General features: G+C 40.4%; 1 protein-coding gene across 1 annotated transcript in view; it reads right to left on the bottom strand.

The window, feature by feature from the left end:
• The window catches only part of PCSK2 (proprotein convertase subtilisin/kexin type 2), a 274,524-nt gene that overhangs the window by 121,735 nt on the left and 126,402 nt on the right, over nt 1–26,387 (bottom strand). Inside the window, exons 3-4 of the mRNA XM_033095229.1 lie at nt 8,547–8,660; nt 5,913–6,021 (exon numbers count right to left, since the gene is read on the bottom strand). Coding sequence (XP_032951120.1) covers nt 5,913–6,021; nt 8,547–8,660 — 223 coding nt within the window. The remainder of the gene's footprint in view (nt 1–5,912; nt 6,022–8,546; nt 8,661–26,387) is intronic.

Genomic DNA, 26,387 nt, shown 5'->3' with positions numbered 1-26,387 from the left:
TGCGCATGTAATTTCTGCTACGTCCGTTCTGGATGGGGAGTCACTGTTTTACAGACTGTCTTTAACATTCCGCCGCTGATTTTGCCATCGAAAGCAATTCCTGTTATCATGGCTGCTTTCTATAGCTTGGGAGAGTATAGCAGGTCACTTCTGGTCCACCATCCTCCTCCTCCTCCTCCTTCTCCTCCTCATCCCCTCTCAAGGACTGCAGAAGGACAGCGGTCAGAAGATTTAAAGACTAATATGTTAAAAGTTTGCAGACCCTTGTTCTGGACCCTAATTCAGGGATGGTCCGTTTAGGCTGTGGGAGAAACTGGGGATAAGCACAGTCTATGCCAACAGACCTAGTTCCATTTCAGGCTCAGACACCGTAATATTTGTGTGGCTTTGGCCAAGTGACATATTTCCTCATCTTTGAAATGGGGATATTTACTTTGCCTCAGTTTCCTAATCTTTGAAATGGGGATATTTACTTTGCAAAGCACTTTTCAAGATTAGAGACAATTCATTGAAACTGTTTACTTATAGTAAACACTTGATAAATTACATTTCTAATGTCATCATTAGTACCATCATCTACCACATCACTAGAGTTCTGTGGATAATGCAGAAGAGCAGAACAGTTTAAAAAATCGACTTAGTTTTACAATGTTTGTTGGAATTAAATTGTTGAATATATTTGTTGAAATTGGTTTAATTTTGTGACCATATTGTTAGGAAAACATTTTTGTAAGACACAGAAAAGTTAAAGAAGAGACACACACACATGCACACAGAGAGAATACCTTTTTTTTTTTTTTCTCTAACAGAGTCAGTTTTTAAAACATGACTCCATGTTTGATAGTGTAAGTTGTTTAGGAGAGAAATTTTCTAAGTAGTAGTCTCTTCTCTCTGAAGGGAAAATATTGAAGCAAAGAGATAATTTGAGACCAGAAGGAAATTAGAATTAAAATAAGATAAATTAAGCCTAATTAAAATAAAAGATTTTTAATTAGGTTAAGGGAAAGACTGTGTTAAGTTAGAACAGACACAGACTTTGGTCTGAGAAAGAAAATATTATTTATAGAATTGTGAAGGACAACAGACATGATTCAGAAGAATAATAATAAACTAAAGCATTCAAATGATAACCTGGTAATTACATAGTATTTTAATATTTTTGCATATTTGATTATCTTTTGAAGGGGAATATACTGAATACATTTTCTAAATCAACTTACTAATTCTCTTATTAGTACTGTAATCATTCTTATTTTTCATGGATTTTTATTTTCAGCAATGATGACAGATACTATGTAGGCCCTGGAAAAACAGACAATTTGGACACAGAACCTGAGCTGTACAAATATCTATGGCTCACAATCTGCAGGGGCACTGACACATCCCTAGCCAATCCTAATGAATGTGGTGCACAAATGATATAAATACTTGGTTATATTTTTGTTCATGAACTGTCATTACTTTGGAGTCTAATCCACAATAGTTCAAATTTCCAGGAAGCTCTGACAGTTCCAGAGACCTCATGGAATTGGCAAGGAGCTCCATGAACATATCCCTATTTGAATGTTAAGAGTTTAGTTGATATGTATTACATTTCAGGCCCCTGGTCCTAAGCTGTGTTCCTTTCATTGTCCCAAGAAAGCTAGCCACTTGTACCACCCCCACTGACTTATATGTTGATGAGGAGTAGACCTCAATGCATGGAGTGTATTTTTCAAAAGTGATGGTTTAATACCTCCCGTCCTATGTGGTTTTCCACAATGTAACAATGTCCCTCCCCAACCCTCCCCAATTAGAGGTAGGTCTATTTTCGCCTCTTCAGTCTGAGTGGACTGTGACTGCTTCTAACAGTAGGACATAGTAGAACAGCATTGTATGACCTCAAGGATAGGTCAGAAAATGCCAGTCATCTTCCACCTGTTCCTTTTAGACACTTGCTCACTCTGGAGTAAACCAGCTGCCGTGTAAGAAGCCCGCGTGTAGGCTCTCTGTTTGACAGCTGAGCTCCAGCAGCAGCCATCAGCTACCACCAGCCTGAGAATGAGCCATCTTGGATGTCCAGCTCAATTGAGCCTTCAGATCACCACAGTCCAGCCAACATCTGACCTCCATTGAATGAGAAACCTCAAGTGAGAACTGCCAAGACAGGTTCTTCCTATGCCACAAAAATCATAATAAATAGTTACTTCAAGCTGCTATGTGTCAGAGTAATTTGCTACACAACAATAAGAACTGGAACAAACATCGCACTGGAACTTCTGAGGCCTATGAAGCCCAAGTTAGGAAAGAAAATGCTACTTTTCTACGTGATGCAGAGTTCTAAATCTCTTGGAAGGGTGTGGTGACTGTCTGGACCTCCGCTTACATGGATGAGATCCTGTTCACAAAGTCCCACCAGGAAAATGGAGCCAAGGGGCGGGTTTCAAGCACTGAGGATGGTGGTTAGGATTTCTTGTGAGACTTTGGGCAGTTGCTTGCCTCCCTAAACCTCAATTTTTTTCATCTGCAAAATGTGGACAATAATAATACTAACCTTAGAGAGTAACTGTGATGGTGTTTCCAAAATGCTAGATAGTGCCTAGTACATACTGAGTACTTAATAAATATTAGTTTTTATTGCTACTTCAGCTTGAAGCTCTCTCTAGCCCCACCTCACTGGCCTTCAACCTCATTCTCTTGGCTCCATGTGATATCAGCTAAAGGCCTTGGCCATGCCATCTCTGACCATCTTTGACCTTGAAAGCCAGCCACTTGCCTTGAATCATGCCTGGGCTGGGTAACTCCTGACCAACCCATGTCTGGCTATGGTCACATCCCATTTTCTAGATCAAATTCCCAACACTAAATAATTCCATTACAACAAAAGGGATGAATTGTCATCGTTAAGTGGGGCACGTGCGGACATTTCATTGCTTGGGATGTTAGAGTAGACCCTTAAGAAATGCTTTCTGTCCCTTTGGGCAATAGTTAATCATGGAGGAACTCTTCTAGTGATGTGTAGTATATGGAAATGGCATTAAGTTGCACCCGACTGAAGGCAGAAAATATTTATTGAGCATCAAGCAAGTCACTGGATCTACCAGAGGGAATGGCAATTGAGTTTTGAGTTGGGCAACCAAAAAGGAGTGAATGGCTATTAAAACTGGGCTATCAAAACATAGGGAATATAGTCAATAATATCATAATTAGTTTGTATGGTGGCAGATGACTGTGAGACTTAACATGGTGATCATTTTGTAAGGTGTATAAATCTCAAATCACTGTTGTACACCTGAAGCTACTATAATATTGTATGTCACCTATACTTTAAAAAAATAAACTGGACTATCCACAAATTGAACCTTCCACATAGAGATGATAGAATATTTGCCATATAGGCCAAAATACAGAAAGCCAATGCTTATAAAATATTACATTGTTTCATTCTTAGAGGTCAGGGTCAGCATCTGTGTCTGTCTTTAATCTTGTTTTGCAATGATATCTTGCTGAGAGAATATCTGGAAAATGATATCATGCCATTCACATGCCCAGGCAGTTAAGAGAGAGAATACAGCACGGATGCTCCCAGCCTCACCTTCACTACTTTCTATTTGTAGGTGTTGCATCAGATATGTCCAATTGAGAGGCATAGTAAGAGGCTGCTTAGCACCTGGACCTGTCCTCATTGCATGGGAGGCCACTGTTGTTCCAAATGTGCTCATCTTATTCTTCAACAGTGGATTTAGACAATGACTTGGCAGTCCTTCTTTTCTTCAGTTGTTATACTGAATAAGCACACATTGAATGAAAGATTGCCACAAATCCTTTTCTCTCTCCACACCAGGAGTCAGAATTTATTTCCCCTCCTCTGGAATCTGGCCTGAGACTGTGGATTCAACAGAAGTGGCAGAGTGATGCTTGCCCATTCCAGGTTCAGACTTTAAAAAGACCGGCAGCGTCTGCTTCTTAGAATGTCAATTCTCGGGAGCCTTGATCCATCTGTAAGAAATCCAGCTACACTGCTGAGGAGACCATGTGGAATAGAGACCCTGGGACTCTATGGAGCAGGAGGAAGCTTCCGGTTGAATCCAGTGTCAAGCGTCTTCTGACTCCAACTACATTAGAGACCCCATGGAGACCAGCAGCAGAACAGACCAGCTTGGCCTGGTCAACCCACAGAACTGTGAGAGATGACAACGTGGTACTTGTATAAAGCCACCCAATTTTGGGGTGGTTTGTTCTGCAGTAGTAGGTAACCAAAATAATGGAGAAGTTAGAAATTTTTAATTGGGAAGCAGAGAGTTTGCTTTTGGACGGTCCCAAAGACCACTCATCAGGAGAAGTAACATTAAACAAATTCTTCCAAAACTTTCTAAAGAACTTGGTCTCTCAAGCCAGCAAATGTGGAACAGAGCCAGGAGTCACCTCTGCCTTGTTATCTTTGGAAGGGATGATGGACAGTCAGTCAAGGGGGCTACAGTTAGAGTCCTGCAGTGAGTATCACGGGGGTGTTGGAGGTTTCATAAGAATGGCGTGCCTCTCCGTTGTTACTGTAGTGGCACTTTTAGGGTGTTTCTCTAATACTTTGTAGGGGGATACCCAGTAGATATGCTGTGTGAAATGGTCATTACAATATACCCTAGGCAGGTTTCCCCCAAACCTAGATGCATTTTTCTCCTAGGTGAGCTGGCCTTAGCTACTTTGGTTTCTAAACCAAAACATTAGGAAAAAAGAGACAGTTATAAGCTCCTGACATCTGTGCACACACACTCTTGTGCAGAGCTCCGTTCTTGTGAAAGCCCTTGGCCACTGGAGAAAGCTTTTACATCCATTTCAAAACATTGAATGCATCAGAAAACAGTGAGGCATTGTTTTTATGTTGCTATTTAATGAGCCCACACAAAGACAGCAGCAATTTTAATCACTCTGGCTCCCCTTGTTTTCCCATCAATTCTGCTTCAAAGGCTTGCTTTAGAGAACATAGTGTTCTTTGAGGATTTTCAGAAGGGAAAGGCTCCATTGTTTCATCTCTGTATAGTCTTTATATGTAACTGGACTAATACTTCACAGTGGAGCTTTTACTGGAGGACCCAGACAGCTAACGAAGGGCGACAGTACATCCCCAGTGAAATGACTACAGGGCAGAGATGCTCCAGATTTTGGCAGAGCCAAGGACATGTGTAGTTAGAAAAACACCAATTCATCCAACCCATTGGTTTTCATATCACAAACTATAGGAAATAAAGCTCTGTTCAATCTTTATCGGTCAGGCATTTGGGATAGGATAACATATTATAGAGAGCATGTGTCATAAAATGTTATTAAAGTCTGCTTTACAAGGGTTCATTCTGAAAATAACAATAAAGTCAAAAATTCTCTAAACCCCAATCCTGCTGCTAAAAAGCTATTTCATGGATCTAGAGCTGCACTGTGTAATAGAAATTTCTGTGATGATAAAAATGGAGTTGGCTTGAACTTCAGCAGCTGTCAGTCCCATGTGGATAATGAGAGCTTGAAATGAAGCTAGAAATTGAATTTTTAATTTTATTTAGCTTTAATTAAGATTTAAATGTAAATAGCCACATATGGCTAGTGGCCACTACACTGGACAGTGTAGGTCTAGAGAAACAGATGGTAAATATAAAGAGGTTCAGAAGATGTTTTAAGGTAAGATATAAGCAATCGCCTAATACAAAACTAAGGTTGAGTGACAAGTTTCATTTGTTTATTTTGAAAAATTTATTAATTCAATAAATATTTGTTAAGGGCATCCTCAAATTTGAGGACCATGGATTTAGAGGAAGGTGAGTTCAGATGGTCGTGAGGCCCAGCATCAGGCTATTCCTCCTCCAAAACAAAGACTCTTTTATATTCTGAAGGCATGCAAAGACACACTTGCATTCCAAATGATATAAAGGCATTGAAATACTCACCATCATCCATAATTCCAATGGTAACACCTTTCCCTGTGTATCCCAGCTCCCAGGCTTCAGCCACATTTAAATCAAGGCCAGGAGTGCCATCAGCTTGACCGGTATTGATCTGGTACAGGGATTCCAAAACAGAGAATCTTATTAGTTTGGTGTAGGAAAGCACCTGTGTAAATATTTGCTTGACATGCTTTGCAGGCATCCAGTTTTCCAGCTCAAAGGCCACATCTTCCATGAACCAGTACTTTTGGGTGTTCCCCCACCCATTTCTTCTGGCTTTCTCCCTCCATTTTTTGAAAAAAAATTAATTTTTTTCTTAGTTTCAGGTATACAAAACAGTGTATAGTTAGACATTTACACCCCTGACCACTGTGCTGTACACATGAAGCTGAATAATATTGAATGACAACTACAATTATATATATATATATATATATATATATATATATATATGTATATTCCCTCCATTTTTTGATATACACAATTGATGTTTTATGTTTTACATAAGCATGCAAATACAGTTTCAATCCTCCCATCTTTTATGACAAGATTGCTATTTTTAAATGCCTTAGAGCTGCAAGAAACCCTCCCCCATTTAGAATTAAATGCTCGTTTTTGTAGTTCTTTATTTATACCTCACTTTTTTTTAATTTAGCACATACTGTTTTGGATTATTCTTATTTGAATATGATTTCCTTACTAAATACAATATCCTTTACAAGAGGGCGATGTCTTATTTACCTTTGTGATTTCAGTACTACCACACCAATTGTGCTTAAAAATATTTGTCGAACTAAATTAAAGATAGCTTGCTCACCTTTAGTGCATATTCTAATGCAGACATACATACATATTAAAAAATAAATCCACTACCTTAAAAAAAATCAAAAGAAGATATAAAAGAAAACAGAAAAATTTCAAATAAATATGCTCACTACTCTTTTTTCATTTTTGTCCTGTGCAGATTTCCTCAAAGATGAATCATTAAAAAATAGTGACATCAGAGTTTGTGCTGGCAGAAGCCCATAGTGACCAACTGGCTTTTATATTAACAGTATTGCTAAAACATTTTGTGAATGTCATTAGTGCTCTTTATAACAATGGCTATTCTTTTCCTTCCAGGCATATGTTAAGATTACACCTCTCCATTCCCTTGGAAATGAGAATGACCACATGACTGGTTTTGGCCAATGAAATGTGAGCTCATGTGCCACTTGTCACATTCAAGCAAAAGCTTTAAGAGCCAGTGTGCAATTTGCCTCTTCCCTTCTTTAAGGAGCTCATAAAAGCAGGGATCAAGGTGGAGCAGAGATGGAGTTTGATCACCCTTAGTCTCTGAGGGATTATCAAGCATTAGATGTATAGGATGAGTGAACAACTTTTGTTTCATTAAACCATTGTGATTTGGGGGTTGTTATTATAAGAAACCTAGCCTATCCTGACTAATATGGTCATCCCTCTGTATCCAAGGGGATTGGTTCCAGGACTCCTGTGGATCCCAAAATCCATGGATGCTTAAATCTCTTATATAAAATGGTGTAATGTTTGTATATAACCTATATTTTGCATATAGGCTAAAGCAAGGCATGTCTCATTTGCATCACTTCATTTGCACAGATTTAGTATAGTGCTCTGCACATGAAAAATTCAAGTGTTGCCTTTTGGAAATTTCTGATAATTTTTTTTGAATATTTTCAATCTCCAGGTGGTTAAATCCATGGATGTAGAGCCCGGGGATATATAGGACTGACTGTACATATAAGTTCATTTGGTCACCCAGATGGGATTTTCAGAATTCTGTGTCAAAAATCATAAGGCATCATCAGGTCCTGAAGCTCCAAGAGGGGACTTGGGATGCGTTCCTATAATGTAGAAGTCTACAGGGTTTTCTCTTTTGATGAACATCTTTTAAACTTAAATAAAGCTTTCCTCACATTTATAAATTAGTTACTCCTTTTCCCTCAATATGCCCTGAAGTTTGGTTGGTTTGGAGGCACTGAGGCCCTTTTAAACATAACTCAACCCATCCAGATGGATCATGAAGGACTATTGGTAAACTAGAAAACGTACATTTCACCAGACAGATTGGGTTTCTCTGCCATGAATCTCCATCAACTAAGCCCGGTGAAACTGATTTCCTGCCATTATTTTAGGAAGCACTAATAGGTTGTACTGTTGTTAATTTAGTCTTCAAGGTCTCCTGCTTGTCCCTTGTGAAGTCACCTGATTCTTTCTCTTATGCCTGTAGTTTTATCACGTCCTGCCATTACACTGACTGTTGAGACCCTGGATAACTCTTTCCAGACCTTTGACTTGACTTTTATATGTTTTTTTTTTTTTTTTTTGCTAGTGTTCACTCATACACTGGTGTACTTTTTCGGAGTCTGGAAGAATCTGACCTGCTGTTGGTAGTTAATGTGACCCTAGGAGATCATGGCTATTTAGCAGTTCAGAAGAAAGCAGATTAGAGAAAGATGCATGAGTGGGGACAGAAAATTAATACCTACCAGAGCGTCAGAGCCAGTCACTGAGTCAGATGCTGCCTCACATTCCAAAGAATAATGAGGAAAGAGAGGAAATGCATCTTTTATTGGAAGTCTCGAGAAGAAACATTAGGAGTAATACAGGGACACTTACCAGATACCACTGCTTCGTAAAAAGAGGGTCATTCATGTTGATGTCGATCTCATTGATGTTTCTATACCCTCGTTTTTTTCGGTCAAATCCTTCTTGTTGCAAGACCATCTTTACCTGGAATGACAATAGTGGCATATTACCTGAATATCAACTTGAACATCCCTCTTCTGGAATTCATTTCCAGGAATTCAAATTGCATTTGCATATAAGGAGGGTTTTTTTTGTCTCAGCTGAAGCCACGTTCATCTTATATGCACTCACATTTTACGATGATTTTCCAAGAGCATTTACTTCTGCTTGCTTTGAACAAACAGGCTTGGTGATAGCTCGAAGTGAGTTTCCTTAAAGAGAATTGACTCTGGGTTGTGAACACATAATGCAATATATAGATGATGTATTATAAAATTGTACACTTGAAACCTATGTAGTTTTGGTGACCATTGTCACCCCAATAAATTTTAATAAAAAAATAAGAATTAGATGGAGAAAAACACTCTCAAGGAAGTTAAGGTGGTGGGGTCATTAAGTGAAATAAACAAAGCCAGGGAACACTTCTATGAAGGAAAGAAGAGTGATGTGGTTTCCAGAGCGGGAGAGTGAAAAGTGCATTGATCATGTTGCTGGAGGGCTTCCCAGCTTTTCCATTTGTTGACAGTACTGTGCTATCACATCTGGGAATCAGCCAAAACCAGAACACAAACAAACGAAAAAGTCCTGCACGGAGAGCCAGTAAGTCCATAGCAAAGCTCTAGAAGTAAGTGAGGGACCTTTGAAGATAAGTTGATGGATAATGATGCTGTCCTTGCAATGACAACACTTCATTTTTGGACAGTAAAACAGAACCCAAGGCCTTGGATGGAAATGAAACTAAGGGGTTGAATTAGTTCAAATAGGCTCCTGTGACAGCTAGGCTCTGTCCCTACCAGGAACTTTCTTTCATTTGGGCAATAACTAATTTATTATCCAATAGCTATGGCCAGTCTCTGAACATCTACAAACTCAAGGGCTATGCGAATGTATAAAAGAGTGTGTGCTGGGTACTTATTACTTTTTAAATTATATTTTGCTACCCAACATTCATTTCTCCTTTTCCCAAATATCCCTAGTATGTGTGGAGGATTACCTTGAATCCACTGGTTTCTGTTGGTGGAGTGAAATTTGAAGGACCTGCCTGCTGTAAAGAATCTGCAGGCTCTCTCTGCCTCAGAGGTGCCTCATGGGTATCTCTTTAAGGATGTGAATCCCACAGCTCCCCACTGGGCTCCCCCAAAACCAATCCTTCAGCCTCCCATAGACTGTGAGCTCTTCATACCTTTCCAATAAATTTTCTTTTGCCTAAGTGATCCAGAATCCATTCCTGTTGACTTGCAATCAAGAACTCTGATATGGGACAAGAGGAAGACAAAATGATCTGCGTCAAGAGTGGTGGCGAGCAGGGAAGAATGAAGAGACCACAGATGTGGCCAAAACCCTTCCCTTCTTGTTTCCCTGGAATGTGGAAGAACACTGTGGAAGAGTAGTTTCTCACGTCCTTGCTCTACATACCCACACAAAGGCCTGGGGCTCACTTGTCAGAAAAACTCTTAACTCTACCCAAAATGCTGTACATGTAGAAAAGAAGTGGTAGGTGTGGCATTTGCTCTGTGAGTTCTTCGGAGGTATTCCAGCAAGAAACATTCACTGTGGCAAAGTTTTTTTAAAAAAAAAAGCCCCAAAGAAATAGCAAAATAATTGAAAAAAGACGTGACCTATGTGTATTTGTATAATGGCAAACTCTGGGCACAACTAATATCTATCAATTGGAGATAAATTACGACTCAAATATACATATGTATATATACATATATATATATATGTATGTATCTTCTCAGAAGCGGATGCCATATATATATATATATATCTTCTGAGAAGCGGATGCCAAGATGGGATTAAACATACAAGGATTTTATTAGGAGAGAAAATGCAAGAAACTGTGATGCAAATCTGACCTCATAAGGGAAAGAGAAAGAGTGAACAAGGTTGGGGAAAAATGTCTTCAACTGCCCCATAGTCTAAAGAAGGTTTGGCAAGGCTGTTGGAAATCCCAAGTCAGCTGTCAGAAGAAACCTGCGTCTCCCAGGGATGAGTACTCCTGCTGTGCTCAGTCACTGGGTGGAGCACCCGCAGCCAGCGTCGCCTGTTGCCAATGCAGTGATAGATTTCAGAGTGCGACAGCTGGGGTCCTTGGTCACTTACTCTCCTTGCATCAGAGGTCTGTGCAGCATATTCTCACAGTGCCCCAGAATATATACATTAATTGATATGTGTGTCTATGCATGTGTATACTTGCTAATGTAAAAACATTTAAAATGTTGAAGTGAATGTAATTCTCAACCTGGAAAGAACCATGACACACACCTCTTAAAACCTTCTTTTACTATGGAAGCAAGTACAGTAGTCTCCCCTTATCCACAGGGAATACATTCTAAGACCCCCCCCAGTGGATGCCTGAAACTAAGGATAGCACCGAACCCTATATATACTATGTTTATTTGTTTTTTCTAGTCACATATACCTTTTCACTCAAAGGTATATGTGACCTTTCACTTTAAAGCTTCTCTTTGGCATATCCGAATTGCCAGCATCACCTTTATTAAGCTTTGAGGCCTTTATTAAGTAAAATAAGGGTTACTTGAACACAAGTACTGCAATATCTACCAATGGTCAGTCTGGTAACCACGACGGCTACTAAGTGACTGACAGATGGGAAGCATCCACATCATGGATACACTGGACAAAGGGATGATTCACATCCCAGGTGGGTTGGTGTGGGATGGCACAAAATTTTAATAATCTACTCAGAAGGGCACACAATTTAAAACTTATGAATTGTTTATTTTTGGAATTTTCCATTTAATATTTTCACACTGAGGTTGACTGCCAGTGACTGAAACCACAAAAAGCAAAACCATGGATAATGGTGGTCACTGTATTCAAATAAGAGTGCCAGTTCAACTTGGGAAGGAGGGAGCCTGGATTTGCCGTTGCATCTTCCCATTTTGGCCCCACAGCAAGGCCTTCGTCTGCTCTGTTTACTAATGTGGCTGGATCGCACTGAGGGATTCCCATTATACTGGATTCATTGTCAGCAATGATTTCATTGAGATAGCAGCTTCCCTTTGCTGGAGTCTTCGTTAAGCAAGAGCATCTACCTTGTGGTAGTTTGAAAACTTCCATCTATACGTTGTTTCCCAGCAGCATAAAAACAGGAAGATATATCAGATTTCATCTTTTTAAATAACAGTGTAGCAACAGCTATTACAGTATCACTCAAACTCAATTAGACCAAGTGCATTCTAATGACAAGACTGTTTAAGTTCATTTCCATATATTTAAATTTTAATTCCATAAATTAGGTTTTAATGGAGCCCAGTGACACTTAGGAATGTGGCAGTCTCTGGACACCACCCCTCCTTGCCAAAGCACGACTTAGGTGTCTGCAATTTTGCATCTCGTCTTATTAAAAATTAGGACTCCTAAGACTGCAGAGGGTTTTCTGAGTCCATTAGTTTATCTTCATGTCCTCAATAGAGATTACAGTTACAATTCCAAGAGAGATGAATATATCTAAGACATATATTTTACTTATTACACACAAATAACTGGAGATCCAGTCCCCCTACCCCCGCCCTCCACAATGGTGCCATGTAACACCATCAGTTGCTTTTATTTTTCTGGCTTCTTTTTCGATCTGAATTTGCTTTCAATCCTAATTTCTACATAATAGAATCACACTATAGATAAAATTATGCATTCTTTCTTCACTAAGTGTTCAACCATAGGAATTTTAATATACTGCTACATAGCTCTCATATTTTAATTTTTAATGGCTATGTAAATATTCCATAGAGTAATGTACCATTGCCATTATTTACCCAACAATTTCCCCCTTATTGGTCATTTAGATTGTTTTTTATTGCAAGTAAAATTATGATGAGCAGAGAGATGAGGTTATAAACTATTTTTAAAGATCTCTGGGGGAAGATTTCAGTGTTGTACTTCTTTTTGTGAGAAAGCTCTAAATGTCAAAGAAGTATTTCCTCGTATTTATATTTCTTCCTTGCATTATAACTAAAAGGCCAGTTTTCTTTTTTCCTCCTCCTCCTTCTCTGGATTGTAACCTTTCACACATAATGTCTTTCATTACCGCTTAGATGTGGTACCAGTGACATGCATATAACTTAATTGTAGCTTTTTGCTTTCTCAAAAACACATACAGGTAGCTTTTATTTTAGAATACTTCCCTAAGTTGGTCCATTGAGCTACACATTTATACAAATAAAAAATATAAGAAAGAAGAAGTTTTTATTACTGGCTATTATTTTATTAAAAATGAACAGAGGAATATTCTACAATTCTGGTTCAACTTTTAAACCTGAATTTGACACATGTGCACAGCACAGTTTTACCTGAGCAACTCCACTCATGCCCTTCCCCTTTCAGTCCTCTCTCCTCAATTAAGAAGTTTTCAGCCAACAAATGTTTCTCTGCACCCACAGTGCATAGACGAGGATAAAGCAGATTCTATCCCTGCACATTAGTGTACTATTTTACAAGTTACAGTAACAAGGCAATTTTACTACATTTAATCTTCTCAACAAAATGGTGGCGTGGTGCAATTACAGTGAGGAAATGGAGGTTCAGAGCCCATGATCCAACAGTGGAAGACACGGTGGAGTCACCGAGGCTGACCACTTCTAAATACTATGAACTTTATCCTCAGCCACAATGCCTCTCCCTGAGGCATGGAACACAGACAGCTTCCAGTATCTGGGACAGCTTAACCGTGCACGTCACTCCCGAAGGTTCAGGGCCGGATCATTTCCCCACCGGGCTGATAATTAAAGGGCTGGTAATTAGCATTGACTGCTGAGCAGGGGAGGGGCCGGGAGGGGGGGGAGGGGCCGGGAGGGAGGGGCCGGGAGGGGTGGGGGAGGGGCCGGGAGGGAGGGGCCGGGAGGGAGGGGAGCAGTAGGGAAACTTACCTCAAGGCGCGTTGGGAACATCTTCCCTCGAAGTGAGCACAAGAAAAGAAACTTAAAATACAAAACTGAGGTGTTGCTGCAAATACTGGATTATGAATCCATGATGCCATTGATTGTCACATTATTTTCTCTACTACTAAGAATTATTTTATTTACCACTGTTGTCAGTTGACGTGTGTCCCCTTACAAGATATACTGAAGTCCTAACCTGCTCACCTGTAAAATGGGGATGAAACCTAATAATAACTAACATTTATTGAGGGCTGACTATGTACCACGTGGTGTTTTAAGTCCTTCACGTACATTATCTCAATCATTTTTCACAATAGCCTCGTGGGGGTTAGGAATGAAGGCATGAAGAAGTACATGGCTGGAGAAGAGTCGCACAGGCAGTCAAGAGTAGAACCATGGTTCATACCCATTCTGGGCTGAATTGTGTGTCCCCCTAAAATTTACATGTTGACATCCTAACCATCAGTACCTCAGACTGTGACTATATTTGGAGATAGTGTCTTTAAAGAGGCAATTAGGTTAAAATGAGGTCATTAAGTTGAGTCCTAATCCAATATGACTGGTGTCTTTGTAAGAAGAGGAAATTTGAAGATAAACACACAAAGGGCATGATGTGAAGGCACAGGGTGAAGGCAAGGAGACAGGCCTGGAATGTATCCTTCCCTGCTGGTCCTCAGAAGAAGCCAACCGTGTCTTTGATCTTGGACTTCTAGCCTCCAGAACTGTGAGACATACTTTTCTGTTGTTTAAGCCACCAGTTTGTGGTAACTTGTTATAGCAGCCCCGGCAAACTCATACAATACCCCAGCAATCTGGTTGCACAATCTGCATACTTCCCTATTGCACTGTATTGCTTCTTTGCTCCCACTTTATATTGGGGTTGTGGTGAGGCTCAAATGAGATAATGCATATAAAGTGTAACACCTGGTCCACAAGTACATACACAATAAATGCCTACAATTTCTACTATGATTATTGCCAATGTTGTTATAATATTACAGGTCCTGTGGAAAAGCAATGGTGTCTTCCCTTGTTCCATCGTACCTCAAGCCAGGCATGTCTTACTACAAAGCAGGCCAGAGTTCTTTTGTTTCATTCTTCTTCCTCTTAGCTAGTTAAAGGTGAATTAAAGTAAACATGGCAAGAGAAACCAGCTGGAGTCCATTCCCCTGTGTTTCCTGAATGCAAAAAACCCACGTGCAGTTTGAGACCCATATCTTAACCTCTTTTTTGCCTTTGCCTCTCCAATGCAGTGTTATCTCAGTGTTTGAACTGATGAGCTGAACACAGCTTATGAAATAAGGAACCCAGAAAAGCTGTTACTGGAAGTGGGAGATGATGGAGGAAGGGGACAACTCCTAAGCTCAGATGTTCTCGTTCATTTGCTTTGCTACCAACTGCTAGCCTTGGTTGTCAAGATCCAAATAGGCAACTAGAGATGGAGAGAGGTTTCGGAGAGGAAGACATGACCCAGGGAGATCAATTGCTGAGAGGGTGGGAGAAAGGAGGGAGGAGGCAGCAAACAGGGAGTATGGCTACTTAATTTCCCCCTTGAGCAGACAGGTATGACTTTTTGGAAAGCCCAATTATAGGCAAATCACAGGGCTTAATTTTTCAAAGAACAGGGAGTTAAGCCATAATCATGGTTGAATGCACCGTACTGATTGCCCTCATTTAGACAGGTTTGTGCATCTTGAAGATATGAAGAGATCAATTGAGGAGAGATGATATGGCTGCATGTCTCTGGCCACAGTTTCAGTTACTGTGTCTCAGTGACAAAATGTTAACAAATTGCTATCTGTCAACTAAAGCCCTGTATACAAGATATACCATAAGTCAATGTAATTAGGGAGGGATCGAAGATATTTTCAGCAGAGTGAAGTGCAAAGGCAACTTCCAGGAATGCTTTTAGCGGGTACAATTCCAACTCCCACACTTTCTGGAACATATGTATCATGTTTGGGATTGTACTTTAGCATGATCTCAATCTTCCTCTTGCTCCTATTTCTAGGATGGTGGGGGAATGTTACGGATTGGATTTAGGGGATTATATTAAGGAAAAGGATATTAAGAGATGGTCGGTACTATGCCAGATGTGGAGGCAGGATGGGGTTTACAAGAAAGGACAATTTTCCAGAGTTGCCAGGAACTCCTAAATGCTGTGCTCAGCCAAAAGGACAGAATCCTCTCAATGAGGTTCCCCTGAGAAGTGAGTGTGGAAAAGAAGCAAAGCAAGGCTAAGTCACCTTAATATATTAATCGATTTGGCCGTGTGCACAATGTAGCCAAAGAGAGCCTGACTGGGCCAAGTGGACAGCTCTGCTTCTCATCACAGATGGGCAGAAGGGCTTCAGTCTAACACAGAAGGTTCCTGGAAGGATAAATGGGAAGAGGAGCAGGACCATGATGTGGAGAAGGGGAGGAGTGAGGAAAAGAGTCTACCTTGTCCACTCCAGCTGTGGCTCCACCGCAGTGTCCTCATACCTGACTAGCTCACTCAGTGTTCCTCCTTCCTGGGAAGGCACTCAGGGGTGAGAGGTACAGAGAGTCTGGCATGGCCCACCATGAGCAATGGTGCCCAGCTGGGAATGAATGGCTCCAGCATGGCAGAGGAACACAGCTTTCCAAAGCTTCATCCTTTGCTATTTCTCCACCATGACGTGGATGCATAGCCTGGTCTGCTAGTGAACCAGGAGGATGCTGAGTGGGTGTCATGCAGGTGACAGGCGGGGTGTCTAGTCCCGCTCCCCACATAAGAACGCAGGATAAGGTGAGGCCAAAAAGGAACACCCACGGAGCCATAGATAGGGGAGTCATAAACACTATAGTCTCGCTGGCGGCTGGGTTGGAGACACAGGAGGCAGGAGCCACATGATCCGCAACCTGCTGTCCACTTGTCTCTGCCAACCAACCTCACCTGCTAGCTGCAGTCCGCCTCTCTGCAATCCGTAATCCACACTCCATCACACCACTACACCACCACACTACACCACCCTTTATTAGCTTAGCCGTGGCAGTTATATCAGTGGCTAATGGCTAACCAGTAACAGCCGATGGCCAACTAGTACCTGAGCCAGCACCTATCTATGTGAGGCCGAGAGCCTGGAAACTACTCTGTGGGTCTCTGTACCCACAGTGGGGATGTATCTGGGATGCCTACCCCCCATTCTGTAGTGGAGGGAGGGCTCAGTAATGTGTTTATGGAAGGAATAGGTAAATCTGACTGAATATACCATGCTAGTCTCGTTAATTATGTTGTCTTATGGCTGATAAGCCTCTTTAGGGAGAGTTAATAGCACCAAGATCACCTGGCTCGGTCCCGTGGGTCAGTTACCTTCACTCTGTTTCCATGACTGCAGGATAATGACGGGACCCCAGTTCCAGCTGCTGTCTCATAAATGTGTGTGGGGAAAAGAGGGGAAGGGAGTAAAGTGTGAGCGATTTGATCCAAAGTCACGGCTCTACCAAGTGCTAAAGACCATGTCTCAAACGCAGCGTGGCATGGTGAGCAAGCACCAGACTGGGAATCAGAAATGGGTTCAGGTCCTGGGATGGTTTGTTTCTTATTTGTGTGTGTTCTGAGGCAGATCCCTCAAGTCCTCTGGGTCATGTTTTCTTCATCTAGATCAAAGATGTTTTTGTAGATAAAGTTTGTTGAACACAGCTGTGTCCATTTGTTTACATCCTGCCTCTGGCTGCTTTCATGCTACAATGGCAGTGTTGAGTAGTTGCAACAGAGACCATATGGTTCACAGACCCTAAAGTATTTATTTGCTATCTGGCCCTTTACAAAAAAAAAAATTTGTTGACCCTTTGATATATAGCATGGAGATGGTAGAATTCTTGACTGTATAGCTTAACGGTGACGATCACATGAAATAATCTTTCCTTGTTGGGAACAATGAGGCGTACTATAAATGTTATTATCTATAGTTATGATGCATAATATGTCTAAGGAATACATTTTATTCATCTATGAGAGTGGAAGCTGTGGCAGAAATTTGAGTGGTGCAAATAATATGATTTGAGGGGCACAAAGAAATTTTCCAGTGACCCAAATCACCTCCCCTGAGCACACACACACTGGCTGGATTCTAGACAGGAAGAGTTAAGCTTTCACTTCAAACCTTCATTATCCAGGTTGATTACATCTGTATTTGAAAAGATTGGGAAATCAAGTCCTCTGGGAAAGGCAAACACCCAGGTGTTATCGCTTAACAACACAGGTGCATGAACGATTAATTAGACAGCTTTACTCAATGAAACTACTTGAGATTGGTGCAATGAAGGAATGCGAGTTTATGGAAAAGGTAACTTTGAAACTGTTGGGCAGTGTCTTGCAAGCCAGAGAGAAGAGCTACCAAAAGAAAGCAACAACAAAGGACATAGGACTTAGAATTGGGTGCCACTAGAGGAGAGAGGATTAAAACCAAGGAGGTGAGAGGGCAATCCTCCCAAAATTGTTTTCTTTTAGACATTCTTTATGCACCTCATGTCTTCAGTGTGAAGGATATACTCACCTTTTTACTTGCTATGACAAATGTTGCAGTACTGTTTCTTCATAAGTGTTCAGTGGGGAACAAACCAAAAAGCTGTCTGCTAGAGAATACAAATGGATTTTTGAAAATTCACGATCTGCTTTTCTTAAGCAAACAAACTCTGAAGAAGGTTTGATTTTTTGATTTGGACCATAGACTTAAAGAAGAGAGAAGATTCACTTTCTCAGTTCTTTCTTCCTAAAGGGCATCTATTTTTAATCTTCCTCAAAGGTTAGTCCCTTTGTCAACAGCAATGCCTTGTCAATTCTTTCCTCCAATTGGTATTTCATTAGTTGCCAATGGAACAATTCCAGGTTGACAGAGTGGAAAAGAAAATGTGTGTTGAAATTGCAATTGGCATATGTCTGAAATATTTGGGGGCTCTTATTGTGCATCACCCTCATCAGGCAGCTGGAGAGTTATTCATATGTCAAACCAAGCAGCCCACAAATGACAAAACATGAAGGAGGAGTAAAGGTCAGAGCCATTGATTCTTAACACACTTCTGTTTATGCACAGAGCACCCAGTGATGGGGTGTTAACGAGCCCAGCACGATGATGCACAGCTAATGAAGAAAGTAATGAATCCATTTTGCAATACTGCTCCTGCAAGGCACAGAACCAATCATGCGCTTAGATCTGCCCTCTGAGAAATGCAAGGAGAAAACAGCTTTTCATTGAGCAGTGTCTTAGTTTTCTATGGCTGCTGTAACAAATTAACAAAACATTGCAGCATTATTCACAGTGGCCAACACATGAAAACAAAGTGTCCTTCGGTAGATGATTGGATAAATATGTGGTACAAATATACAGTGGAATATTACTCAGCCATAAGAAAAGATGAAATACTGCCATTTACGACAACAGGAATAGATCTTGAGATTATCATGCTAAGCAAAATAAGTCAGGCAGAAAAAGTCGAGAACCATATGACTTTACTAATATGTGGGATATCAAACTGAAAGCAACCAATGAACAAGACAAACAAACAAAGAAACAAAAACTCGTAAACACAGACAACAGGTCAGTGGTTACCAGAGGGTAAAGGGAGAGGGCGTGTGATAGAAGAGGGAAAGGGGGTCAAATATATGGTGGTGGAAGAACTGACTTTGGATGGTGAACACACAATGCAATATATAGATGGTATATTACAGAAATGTACACTTGAAACCTATATAACTTTACTAACCAACATGACCCCAATAAATTTAATAAAAATTTTTTAAAACTTAGTGGCTTCAAACAACACAAACTTATTCTCTTACAGATCTGGAGGTCAAAAGTCTAAAATGAAGGTGTCAGCAGGACTGCACTCCTTCTAGAGGCTCTAGGAGCGGGTCCATTTCCTTGCCTTTTCTGCCTTCTACAGGCTGCATGCGTGCCTTGGCTCATGACCCCCTTCCTCCAGTTTCAAAGGCAGCAACAACAAGTCAAATTCTTATATGGTATTACTCTGACCTCCTCTTTTGCTCCCCCCCTTTTTATTTATTAGTTTCTGGTGTACAAAGCAATGTAATAGTTAGACATTTACACCCCTCACAAAAGTGATAACTCTCCCAATCCACTAGCTGTCTGACATCATATATAGCTGTTCCAATACCATTGACTATCTTCACTATTCTGTACTCCACATCCTGTGACTATATATATATATACACATATACATATATATATATATATATATATATATATATATACACATATACATACATATATATATGTAATTATAGTTGACATTCAATATTATTCTACTTCAGCTTCAGATGTCTAACATATTGGTCAGGCATCTACAGTCTATGAAGTGATCCCACTGATAAGTCCAGTGCCCATCATGGGCACCCTACATAATCTTTACAATATTAGTATGTTCCCCGTACTGTATTTCATATTCCTGTGACTATATTATGATTTTAATTTGCACTTTATAATCCCTTCACCTTCTCCCCCATTCCCACCCCCTCCCCATCTAGCAACCAGTTTTTTCCTCTGTATCTCTGAGTTTATTTTGGTTTAGTTTGCTCATTTATTCTGTTCTTTAGATTTCACATATAAATGAGATCATATGGTATTTGTCTTCCTCAGTCTGACTTATTTCATTTAGCATAATGTTCTCTAGGTCCATCCATGTTGTGTGGTACATTTACACAATGGAGTATTACTCAGTCATGAAAAGGAATGAAATCCTACCATCTGCTTCCCTCTTAGAAGATCTTTCTAATGACAAGGGCCCACTGGGATAATCCAGGATAGTCTCCCTATTTTAACACCAGCTGATTAACAACCTTAATTACTCCTTGCCATATGCCATAACATATTCATAGGTTCTAGGGATTAGGATGTGGAAATCTTTGGGGCCCATTATTCTCCCTACCACATGCAGGAAGGGGGCTAATATTCATGTTGAAACACGAGGCTGATTGCTGATTAGTTCTACTGAAGATAACTGTGCAGGGATGAAGGAAGCATGATGGAAATACAGAGCACCTAGAATTCTTCAGAAAAAGGAACAAAGCAGTGACATTATTGAATAAACCACCATTGGCAAACTATTATTCATGAAGGGGTCCTATGTAGTGGTGAAAGGTCGGCAGTGTGGTAATCAGAACTCATTCTATCAATGGCTGATGCATGACACTAGTTCTCGCGGAATGGCTAGCCATGGAGGATAATGGCTAGTCCAAAAGATATCAACAGGTTGAACCAATTGGCTTATATCAATTAAACAAAATTGACAGCACACAGAGATGTAAAATGCTGTTCTTAGGTTAAAAAAATCAATTGTACACTTACAAGAAAGAGAAGAGTGCCTTGATGGTAGGCAGGGTTTGAGCTGACCACCAGCTTAATGTGAAGGGATCACAGTAGTTAATACCAGTGACTGAAAAATAAATTCAAAATCTGGATGCTTTAGGAGAACTAGAGTCCCAGATAGAGGGAAGCGCAGATGTTTTTGAGACATTTGGTGAGACAGTACCTAAACATGAGTTCTGAAGTCCACTTTCAGAAAAGGGCACTGGAAATTTTGTGTCCAGAGGAAAGGAGCTATAATGACAAATCTGAGAAACATCACATCTAGGAAATAAGATGTGTAAACTCAACCCATGGGATGGACTGCAATGATGATATTCAGAATGGGAAGGTCTAACTGAGGGTTCTAGATGGTGACCTGGTTGGGCTCAAGTCTTCCAAGGCCTGTTGCAGAACCCTTTACCAGTTGAACTATACTATTTGTATTTACTCACCTCCCTGCCACCTCCCTTAAAGGAATATGTTTCTCTGCTCCATTGACATTGGGTTTGGACATATGAATTGCTTTGGACTTATGCTGGAAGATGTATACTTGTCCACCTCTAACTTCTTGCATTTCAATCATGGTGGTGAGAAGAATATGCCCAGTATATCCTGCTAGGCCCCAAAGAATAAATGACACATGGAGTAGAGCTGTCCCACCTGGCTTCACATTTTCACCTTGTAGCTCAATGCAGAGTTGCTCCAGTCAACCCACCGATGTGTAGATGCAAAATAAATGCTTATTGTTGTATGCCACTGGATTTTGGCAGAGTTTGTTACACATCATTTTCGTTGTCATTGCTGGCTGATACATTGATATCATATGTATTCTCTTTCAATCTCAGAGTATGTTATGGCTTTCTATTTTGATAAGACATAGTTGTATTTTTTCCAAAGTCTTTCTGAGTTTTTAATAAATCTTCGCTGTGTAGATTCCAGATGCTAAGGAAGACATACATGATTCTAGACAAACATCCTAGAACTGAAATATTTAGCATGTCTTTATCCAGATGGGGGACTTTTATGTGCTAATTTGAAAAGTTGGGTAACAAATTGTCTGAAGAGGTGGTGCTTAAAGCAACCAGGTCCTTAGGCTCACAAATTCTGGGGGTCAGGAATTTGGGGATGGCACTGCGGGATGTCTTGTCTCTGTGACATTTCTGGGTCCTAGGTGGAATGACTCAAAGACTGGGTCTGACTCCAGGACTGGATAAGATGTAAAGATTATCCATAACTGGGTTGGGAGCTCCAGCTAGATCTGGCCAAAAGAACAATGTCATTTCCTTTGTTTTACACATTTGCTGCCTTGTTCGTTTCCTCTCTATAACCAGAGATTTGTAGGTGAGATGGAGGATCAACTAAAGAAATTGCTTTCACTCCCCCAGATGTCTAGGTTCTGGATTCTTCTCTGTAGACACTAGCACCTTTTCTATCTATAGAATGCAATGATACTTAAGCCTGGACTTCAAGGTGCCAGAGCATCGCACCCCATTGGCCCAGTCTACATCTCCACACCATGTTCCCTCCACCATGACCCAGCCGGTCTTGTTTCCTTACAAATCCTCACATGTCCCCATGTACCTTCTCCCCAGGGCATAGTTACTCATATCTCAATGTCTGTGTGTCAAAATAGCAACGCACAAACCATTCCCTGTACACTCCCCAGTCTTTAACATCTGCTACATTTCCTGACATCAGGCATCATCTTTTTCGGTAACTCCTTCACAAACGAATTGCTTAAATTACACAGTCCAGACTCAAATAGTCATTTAGCACCAGACCACGGGGTGTTTCCTGAGCTTTGGTATTGTACCACCATTAAGCTGTAATATCCTTGGGGAAAACAAAGCCAAGGAGAATAATATATTTTGTCTCATTTTCAGAGAAAAAAACCTTTGGCCATTTCCACGCTCCAGTTTTGCATTTATATGAGTGGGCATGTGAAGGTACTGTTACCACTCCCACCCCTATCTCTCCTCCATGGGGACGGCCTACCATTATTCCATGGTTGGGTGTGATTTCTATTCACTTTCCCCCCCATTTCCAAACATGAATGGGATTATATGGCAGTTAAGAAACAAAGGAAAGTTACCAGGTTGCCCATGCCTAGTCAGCATTTTAAAAAACTATATCATGCTTTATTTTACACTGTGAAATTCGATCACTTTTATGCGGTCAGTTTATGAAATCTGAAAAGTGCCAAGAAGCCTTCTAAAGGAGGGTCGTGTTATTTTAATTGTTGAATAGATCTTCCTAAAAATGTGTGATATCTTGAATGAATAGAATTGTTATTTTCCTCCTTTTTCTATCTCAACACTTGGAAAATCTATTCATTTTAGGGAAAACAAAGGAATTTCATTTTTGTAAAGTAAGATGAGTTGAGTTTTTCTTTTCATTACTTCTAGAAATGAAATAGAAAAGCAAACTTTATTTTCCAGTTTGAAATGAAATCACTGTATCCTGTTCTCATCTGCAGTTGAGGGTAAAATGGAACTTCTTCAAACTAAGTAATGAAGATATGTTCCAGACACAGAGCTTGGCACACCTGCCCTACAGGTCTTTTCCTTAAAAACCTGCAAAAATCTAAAATCAAGCCCAAGAATTCCCCATCATGGTTTTCAGCTTACAATGTTAAAAACAATAATCCACTTAAATTTAGAAAATCTGACAAAATCATTAAAAATATCGCTCTTTGGAGATTCTCTTTTTTGTTCCTTGAGGCAAGGTCTCTGGGAATGCATATTACAGTCAGTCAACCAAAATTCTGAAATGCCCTCTCCAGCCCTAGTCATTGGTTTCCTTCCGATACTGCAAGTTGCAAGGTGATTTCCAATCTGCCTCTCTTTCGCTGAGGGAAACCCTGGCTTGTTTTTGTTTTTGTTTTTTCCTGAGTGGAGATAACCACACTTCAGTTTCTCCGGGTGTCAATAACAATATAGTGTTGATTGATGGTTTCTTGAATGTGCTTTGTCTTAAAGAAATCCTGTCACAATGGGCCTTCCTTATCATTTCCAAGGGTAAAATAAATTTTGTAGTACTTGGAATCCTAGGATGCATACCCAATTCTTTAAAATGTACAGCACTACCTGTCCTTAATACTCTATTCACCTCAGCCTTTAGTCAGGTCTCTTCAGAAAGGGCTAGAGCTTCGTTTCCATGGATTGGTGAGAAATATTTTCCATGATGTTACTACTTAGTACCATCTGAGTGAATTATATTATCAATTTGCAGATAACAAAGTGTGAACAACAGTGTGTACTTTCCAATCTAAAACCAGAGTGTGTGTAGAGGGAGCTCCTGAAGCTTAACCAGCTTCATGTTCAGAATGCCGTAACCGCTTTTGTTGCTGCTCATTTGATCTATTTCTTTGTGGTCTGCCATTTGCCTGATGTTTGCTCAGCACCCGGTAAGCAAAGAGCTAGAAAATCAATATTTCTGCCCATTCAGATAGCCTCTCACCATTCAATGACATTCACACAGTGCTGAGGAGGAAAGCAGGAGATCAATGCGTCCTAGGGACCTGGAGAAGGCATTTGGTCGATTCACGTAAGCAATCGATGGCATTCAGCTAGTTGCTAACCTGGATTCAAATTACTCAGTTTTTATAAAACTGTGGCTTGAAAAAATGACACCATGTACCTGTGTTTCTGTCTTATAACATGCATCTATGAGTTGATGAGAAGCTGCACCCTGTCATCCTGCCATAAGCCAATAATTATAGAAATCCCAACAATAAAACTGCATGAAAAATACTTCATAATTATTATATGTCTAGTCCTTTCAGCAATCTTATAACATGGTATTATTATTATTATTGTAACAGCTTTAAAACATGTCTGTAAATCCTAGGATGGTCCTCCTGTCAAGAGCTAGGACCTTCCTCCCCTGACCCCCTCCCCTGGCTCTGAGTGGTCTTGTGACTGATTCAACCAGTAGAGCATGTTAGAAAGTGATGCTATCTGACCTTTATACTAGATCAGACAAGGCCACCTGGTTCTTTTGATCTAGGGAAGCCAATCACCATGCGCAGAAATCCAGTTAACCTGAGACCACTGTGCTGGAGGGCCTGTGCACAGGTTCTCTAGTCAACGTCCTTGACTGGGCTCCCAGCCTGTCACCATGTGAGCGGCCCATCTGACTGCAACCATGTGAAACCACAAGTGGGAACTGCTGAGCACTTACCAAATTCTTGACCCACAAGATATCAAGCAACTAAAATTGTTATTGTTTGACATCTTTAAGTGTGGGGATAACTTGTTACATCGCAATGTCAACCAGAACAATTATCCATCATTTTATGAGTGAAGAATTTGAGCTTCACAAAGCTAGAATACATTGCCCACACACACACACACAGCCACACAACTTCAAAGTTGCTGGTTTTATACCAAATTTTTCCCAGTCTGAAACCAATACCCTTGACTCTCTACCATAATGTTTTTCTAATTAGTTGGTTAATTGAAGGGGAAACCCAACACAATTGAGGATGTGTGAGTAAAAAGGAAGTATCGTTATATTATATGCTTCCTTGAAGATCCAGTTAGTGGCAAAGATCTCCATCCCAGGCTCACAAATGTGGGAATAAAAAAGTACTGTTCACATGATTCTAGGTCCTCTTGACTTTTCTCAGGGAAGAACTGTTGGGTGCTTTTCTTCCAGGGGCACTCCACTCTCCCTCACTGGCGCCTTTCTATTGGCCCTCAGCAACTCAACCTTCACCATCAGCTTCTCTGCCAAAAAATCAGTTATTACCTTTTTTTAAACCAAAAAACCCAAATCATTGATCACCACGGGCCCAGACGCAATCCGCCAGTAGTCATCTCATTTAATCTTTGTCACCACACCGGGAGGGAAGTACTACTAACCACATCTCGTGTATGCAGAAATCAGGGCTTAGAGAAATTAAGTGACTTGTTCAAGTTAATTGGTAAATTTGATCCCACAGTTTTCTGACTCTCATTTGACTGTACTCCTTCTCACTGTCCTCAAAATACCAAACATTTAAACAGTAAATTGTAGTTCAGTGCTCTTAGGGTAGCTGGTGCTTTCTCATTCTGATGACTCTGGTGAGAAATATTATCCCCACTTCAGGAAGTGCCTGATACCCCAAACAAAACTGTTTCCTACCTAAAAACTTTTTCTGGCAAACCAAAGAGTGCCTGTACCACTGTTCTTCCAAACCCCTAACCTTGAGAGTATGTTGGCTGAAGCGATTTTAGGCACAAATGACTTACACTGGTAAGCAGTACCGACAAATTGTGTTACCTCGGGCAAATTATTTAATCTCTTCATTTCATCAAATGTAAAATGAGAGAACGAACTAGATGAACTTGAACATGCTGTGAACTTACTATGGATACACAAGTATCTGGAGTTGAAGCCATAACGAATAAAGTGACTTATAATAAAGACACGTATGGCAACAATAACAATAGTAAACACTGAATAACTTGCTATGTGCTCAGTACAGTTCTTAG

This window comes from Rhinolophus ferrumequinum, chromosome 23 (genome assembly GCF_004115265.2).
Source record: "Rhinolophus ferrumequinum isolate MPI-CBG mRhiFer1 chromosome 23, mRhiFer1_v1.p, whole genome shotgun sequence".
Taxonomy (NCBI): domain Eukaryota; kingdom Metazoa; phylum Chordata; class Mammalia; order Chiroptera; family Rhinolophidae; genus Rhinolophus; species Rhinolophus ferrumequinum.
The sequence above is the reverse complement of the archived record's forward strand: the minus strand, read 5'-3'. Positions and strand labels throughout refer to the sequence as shown.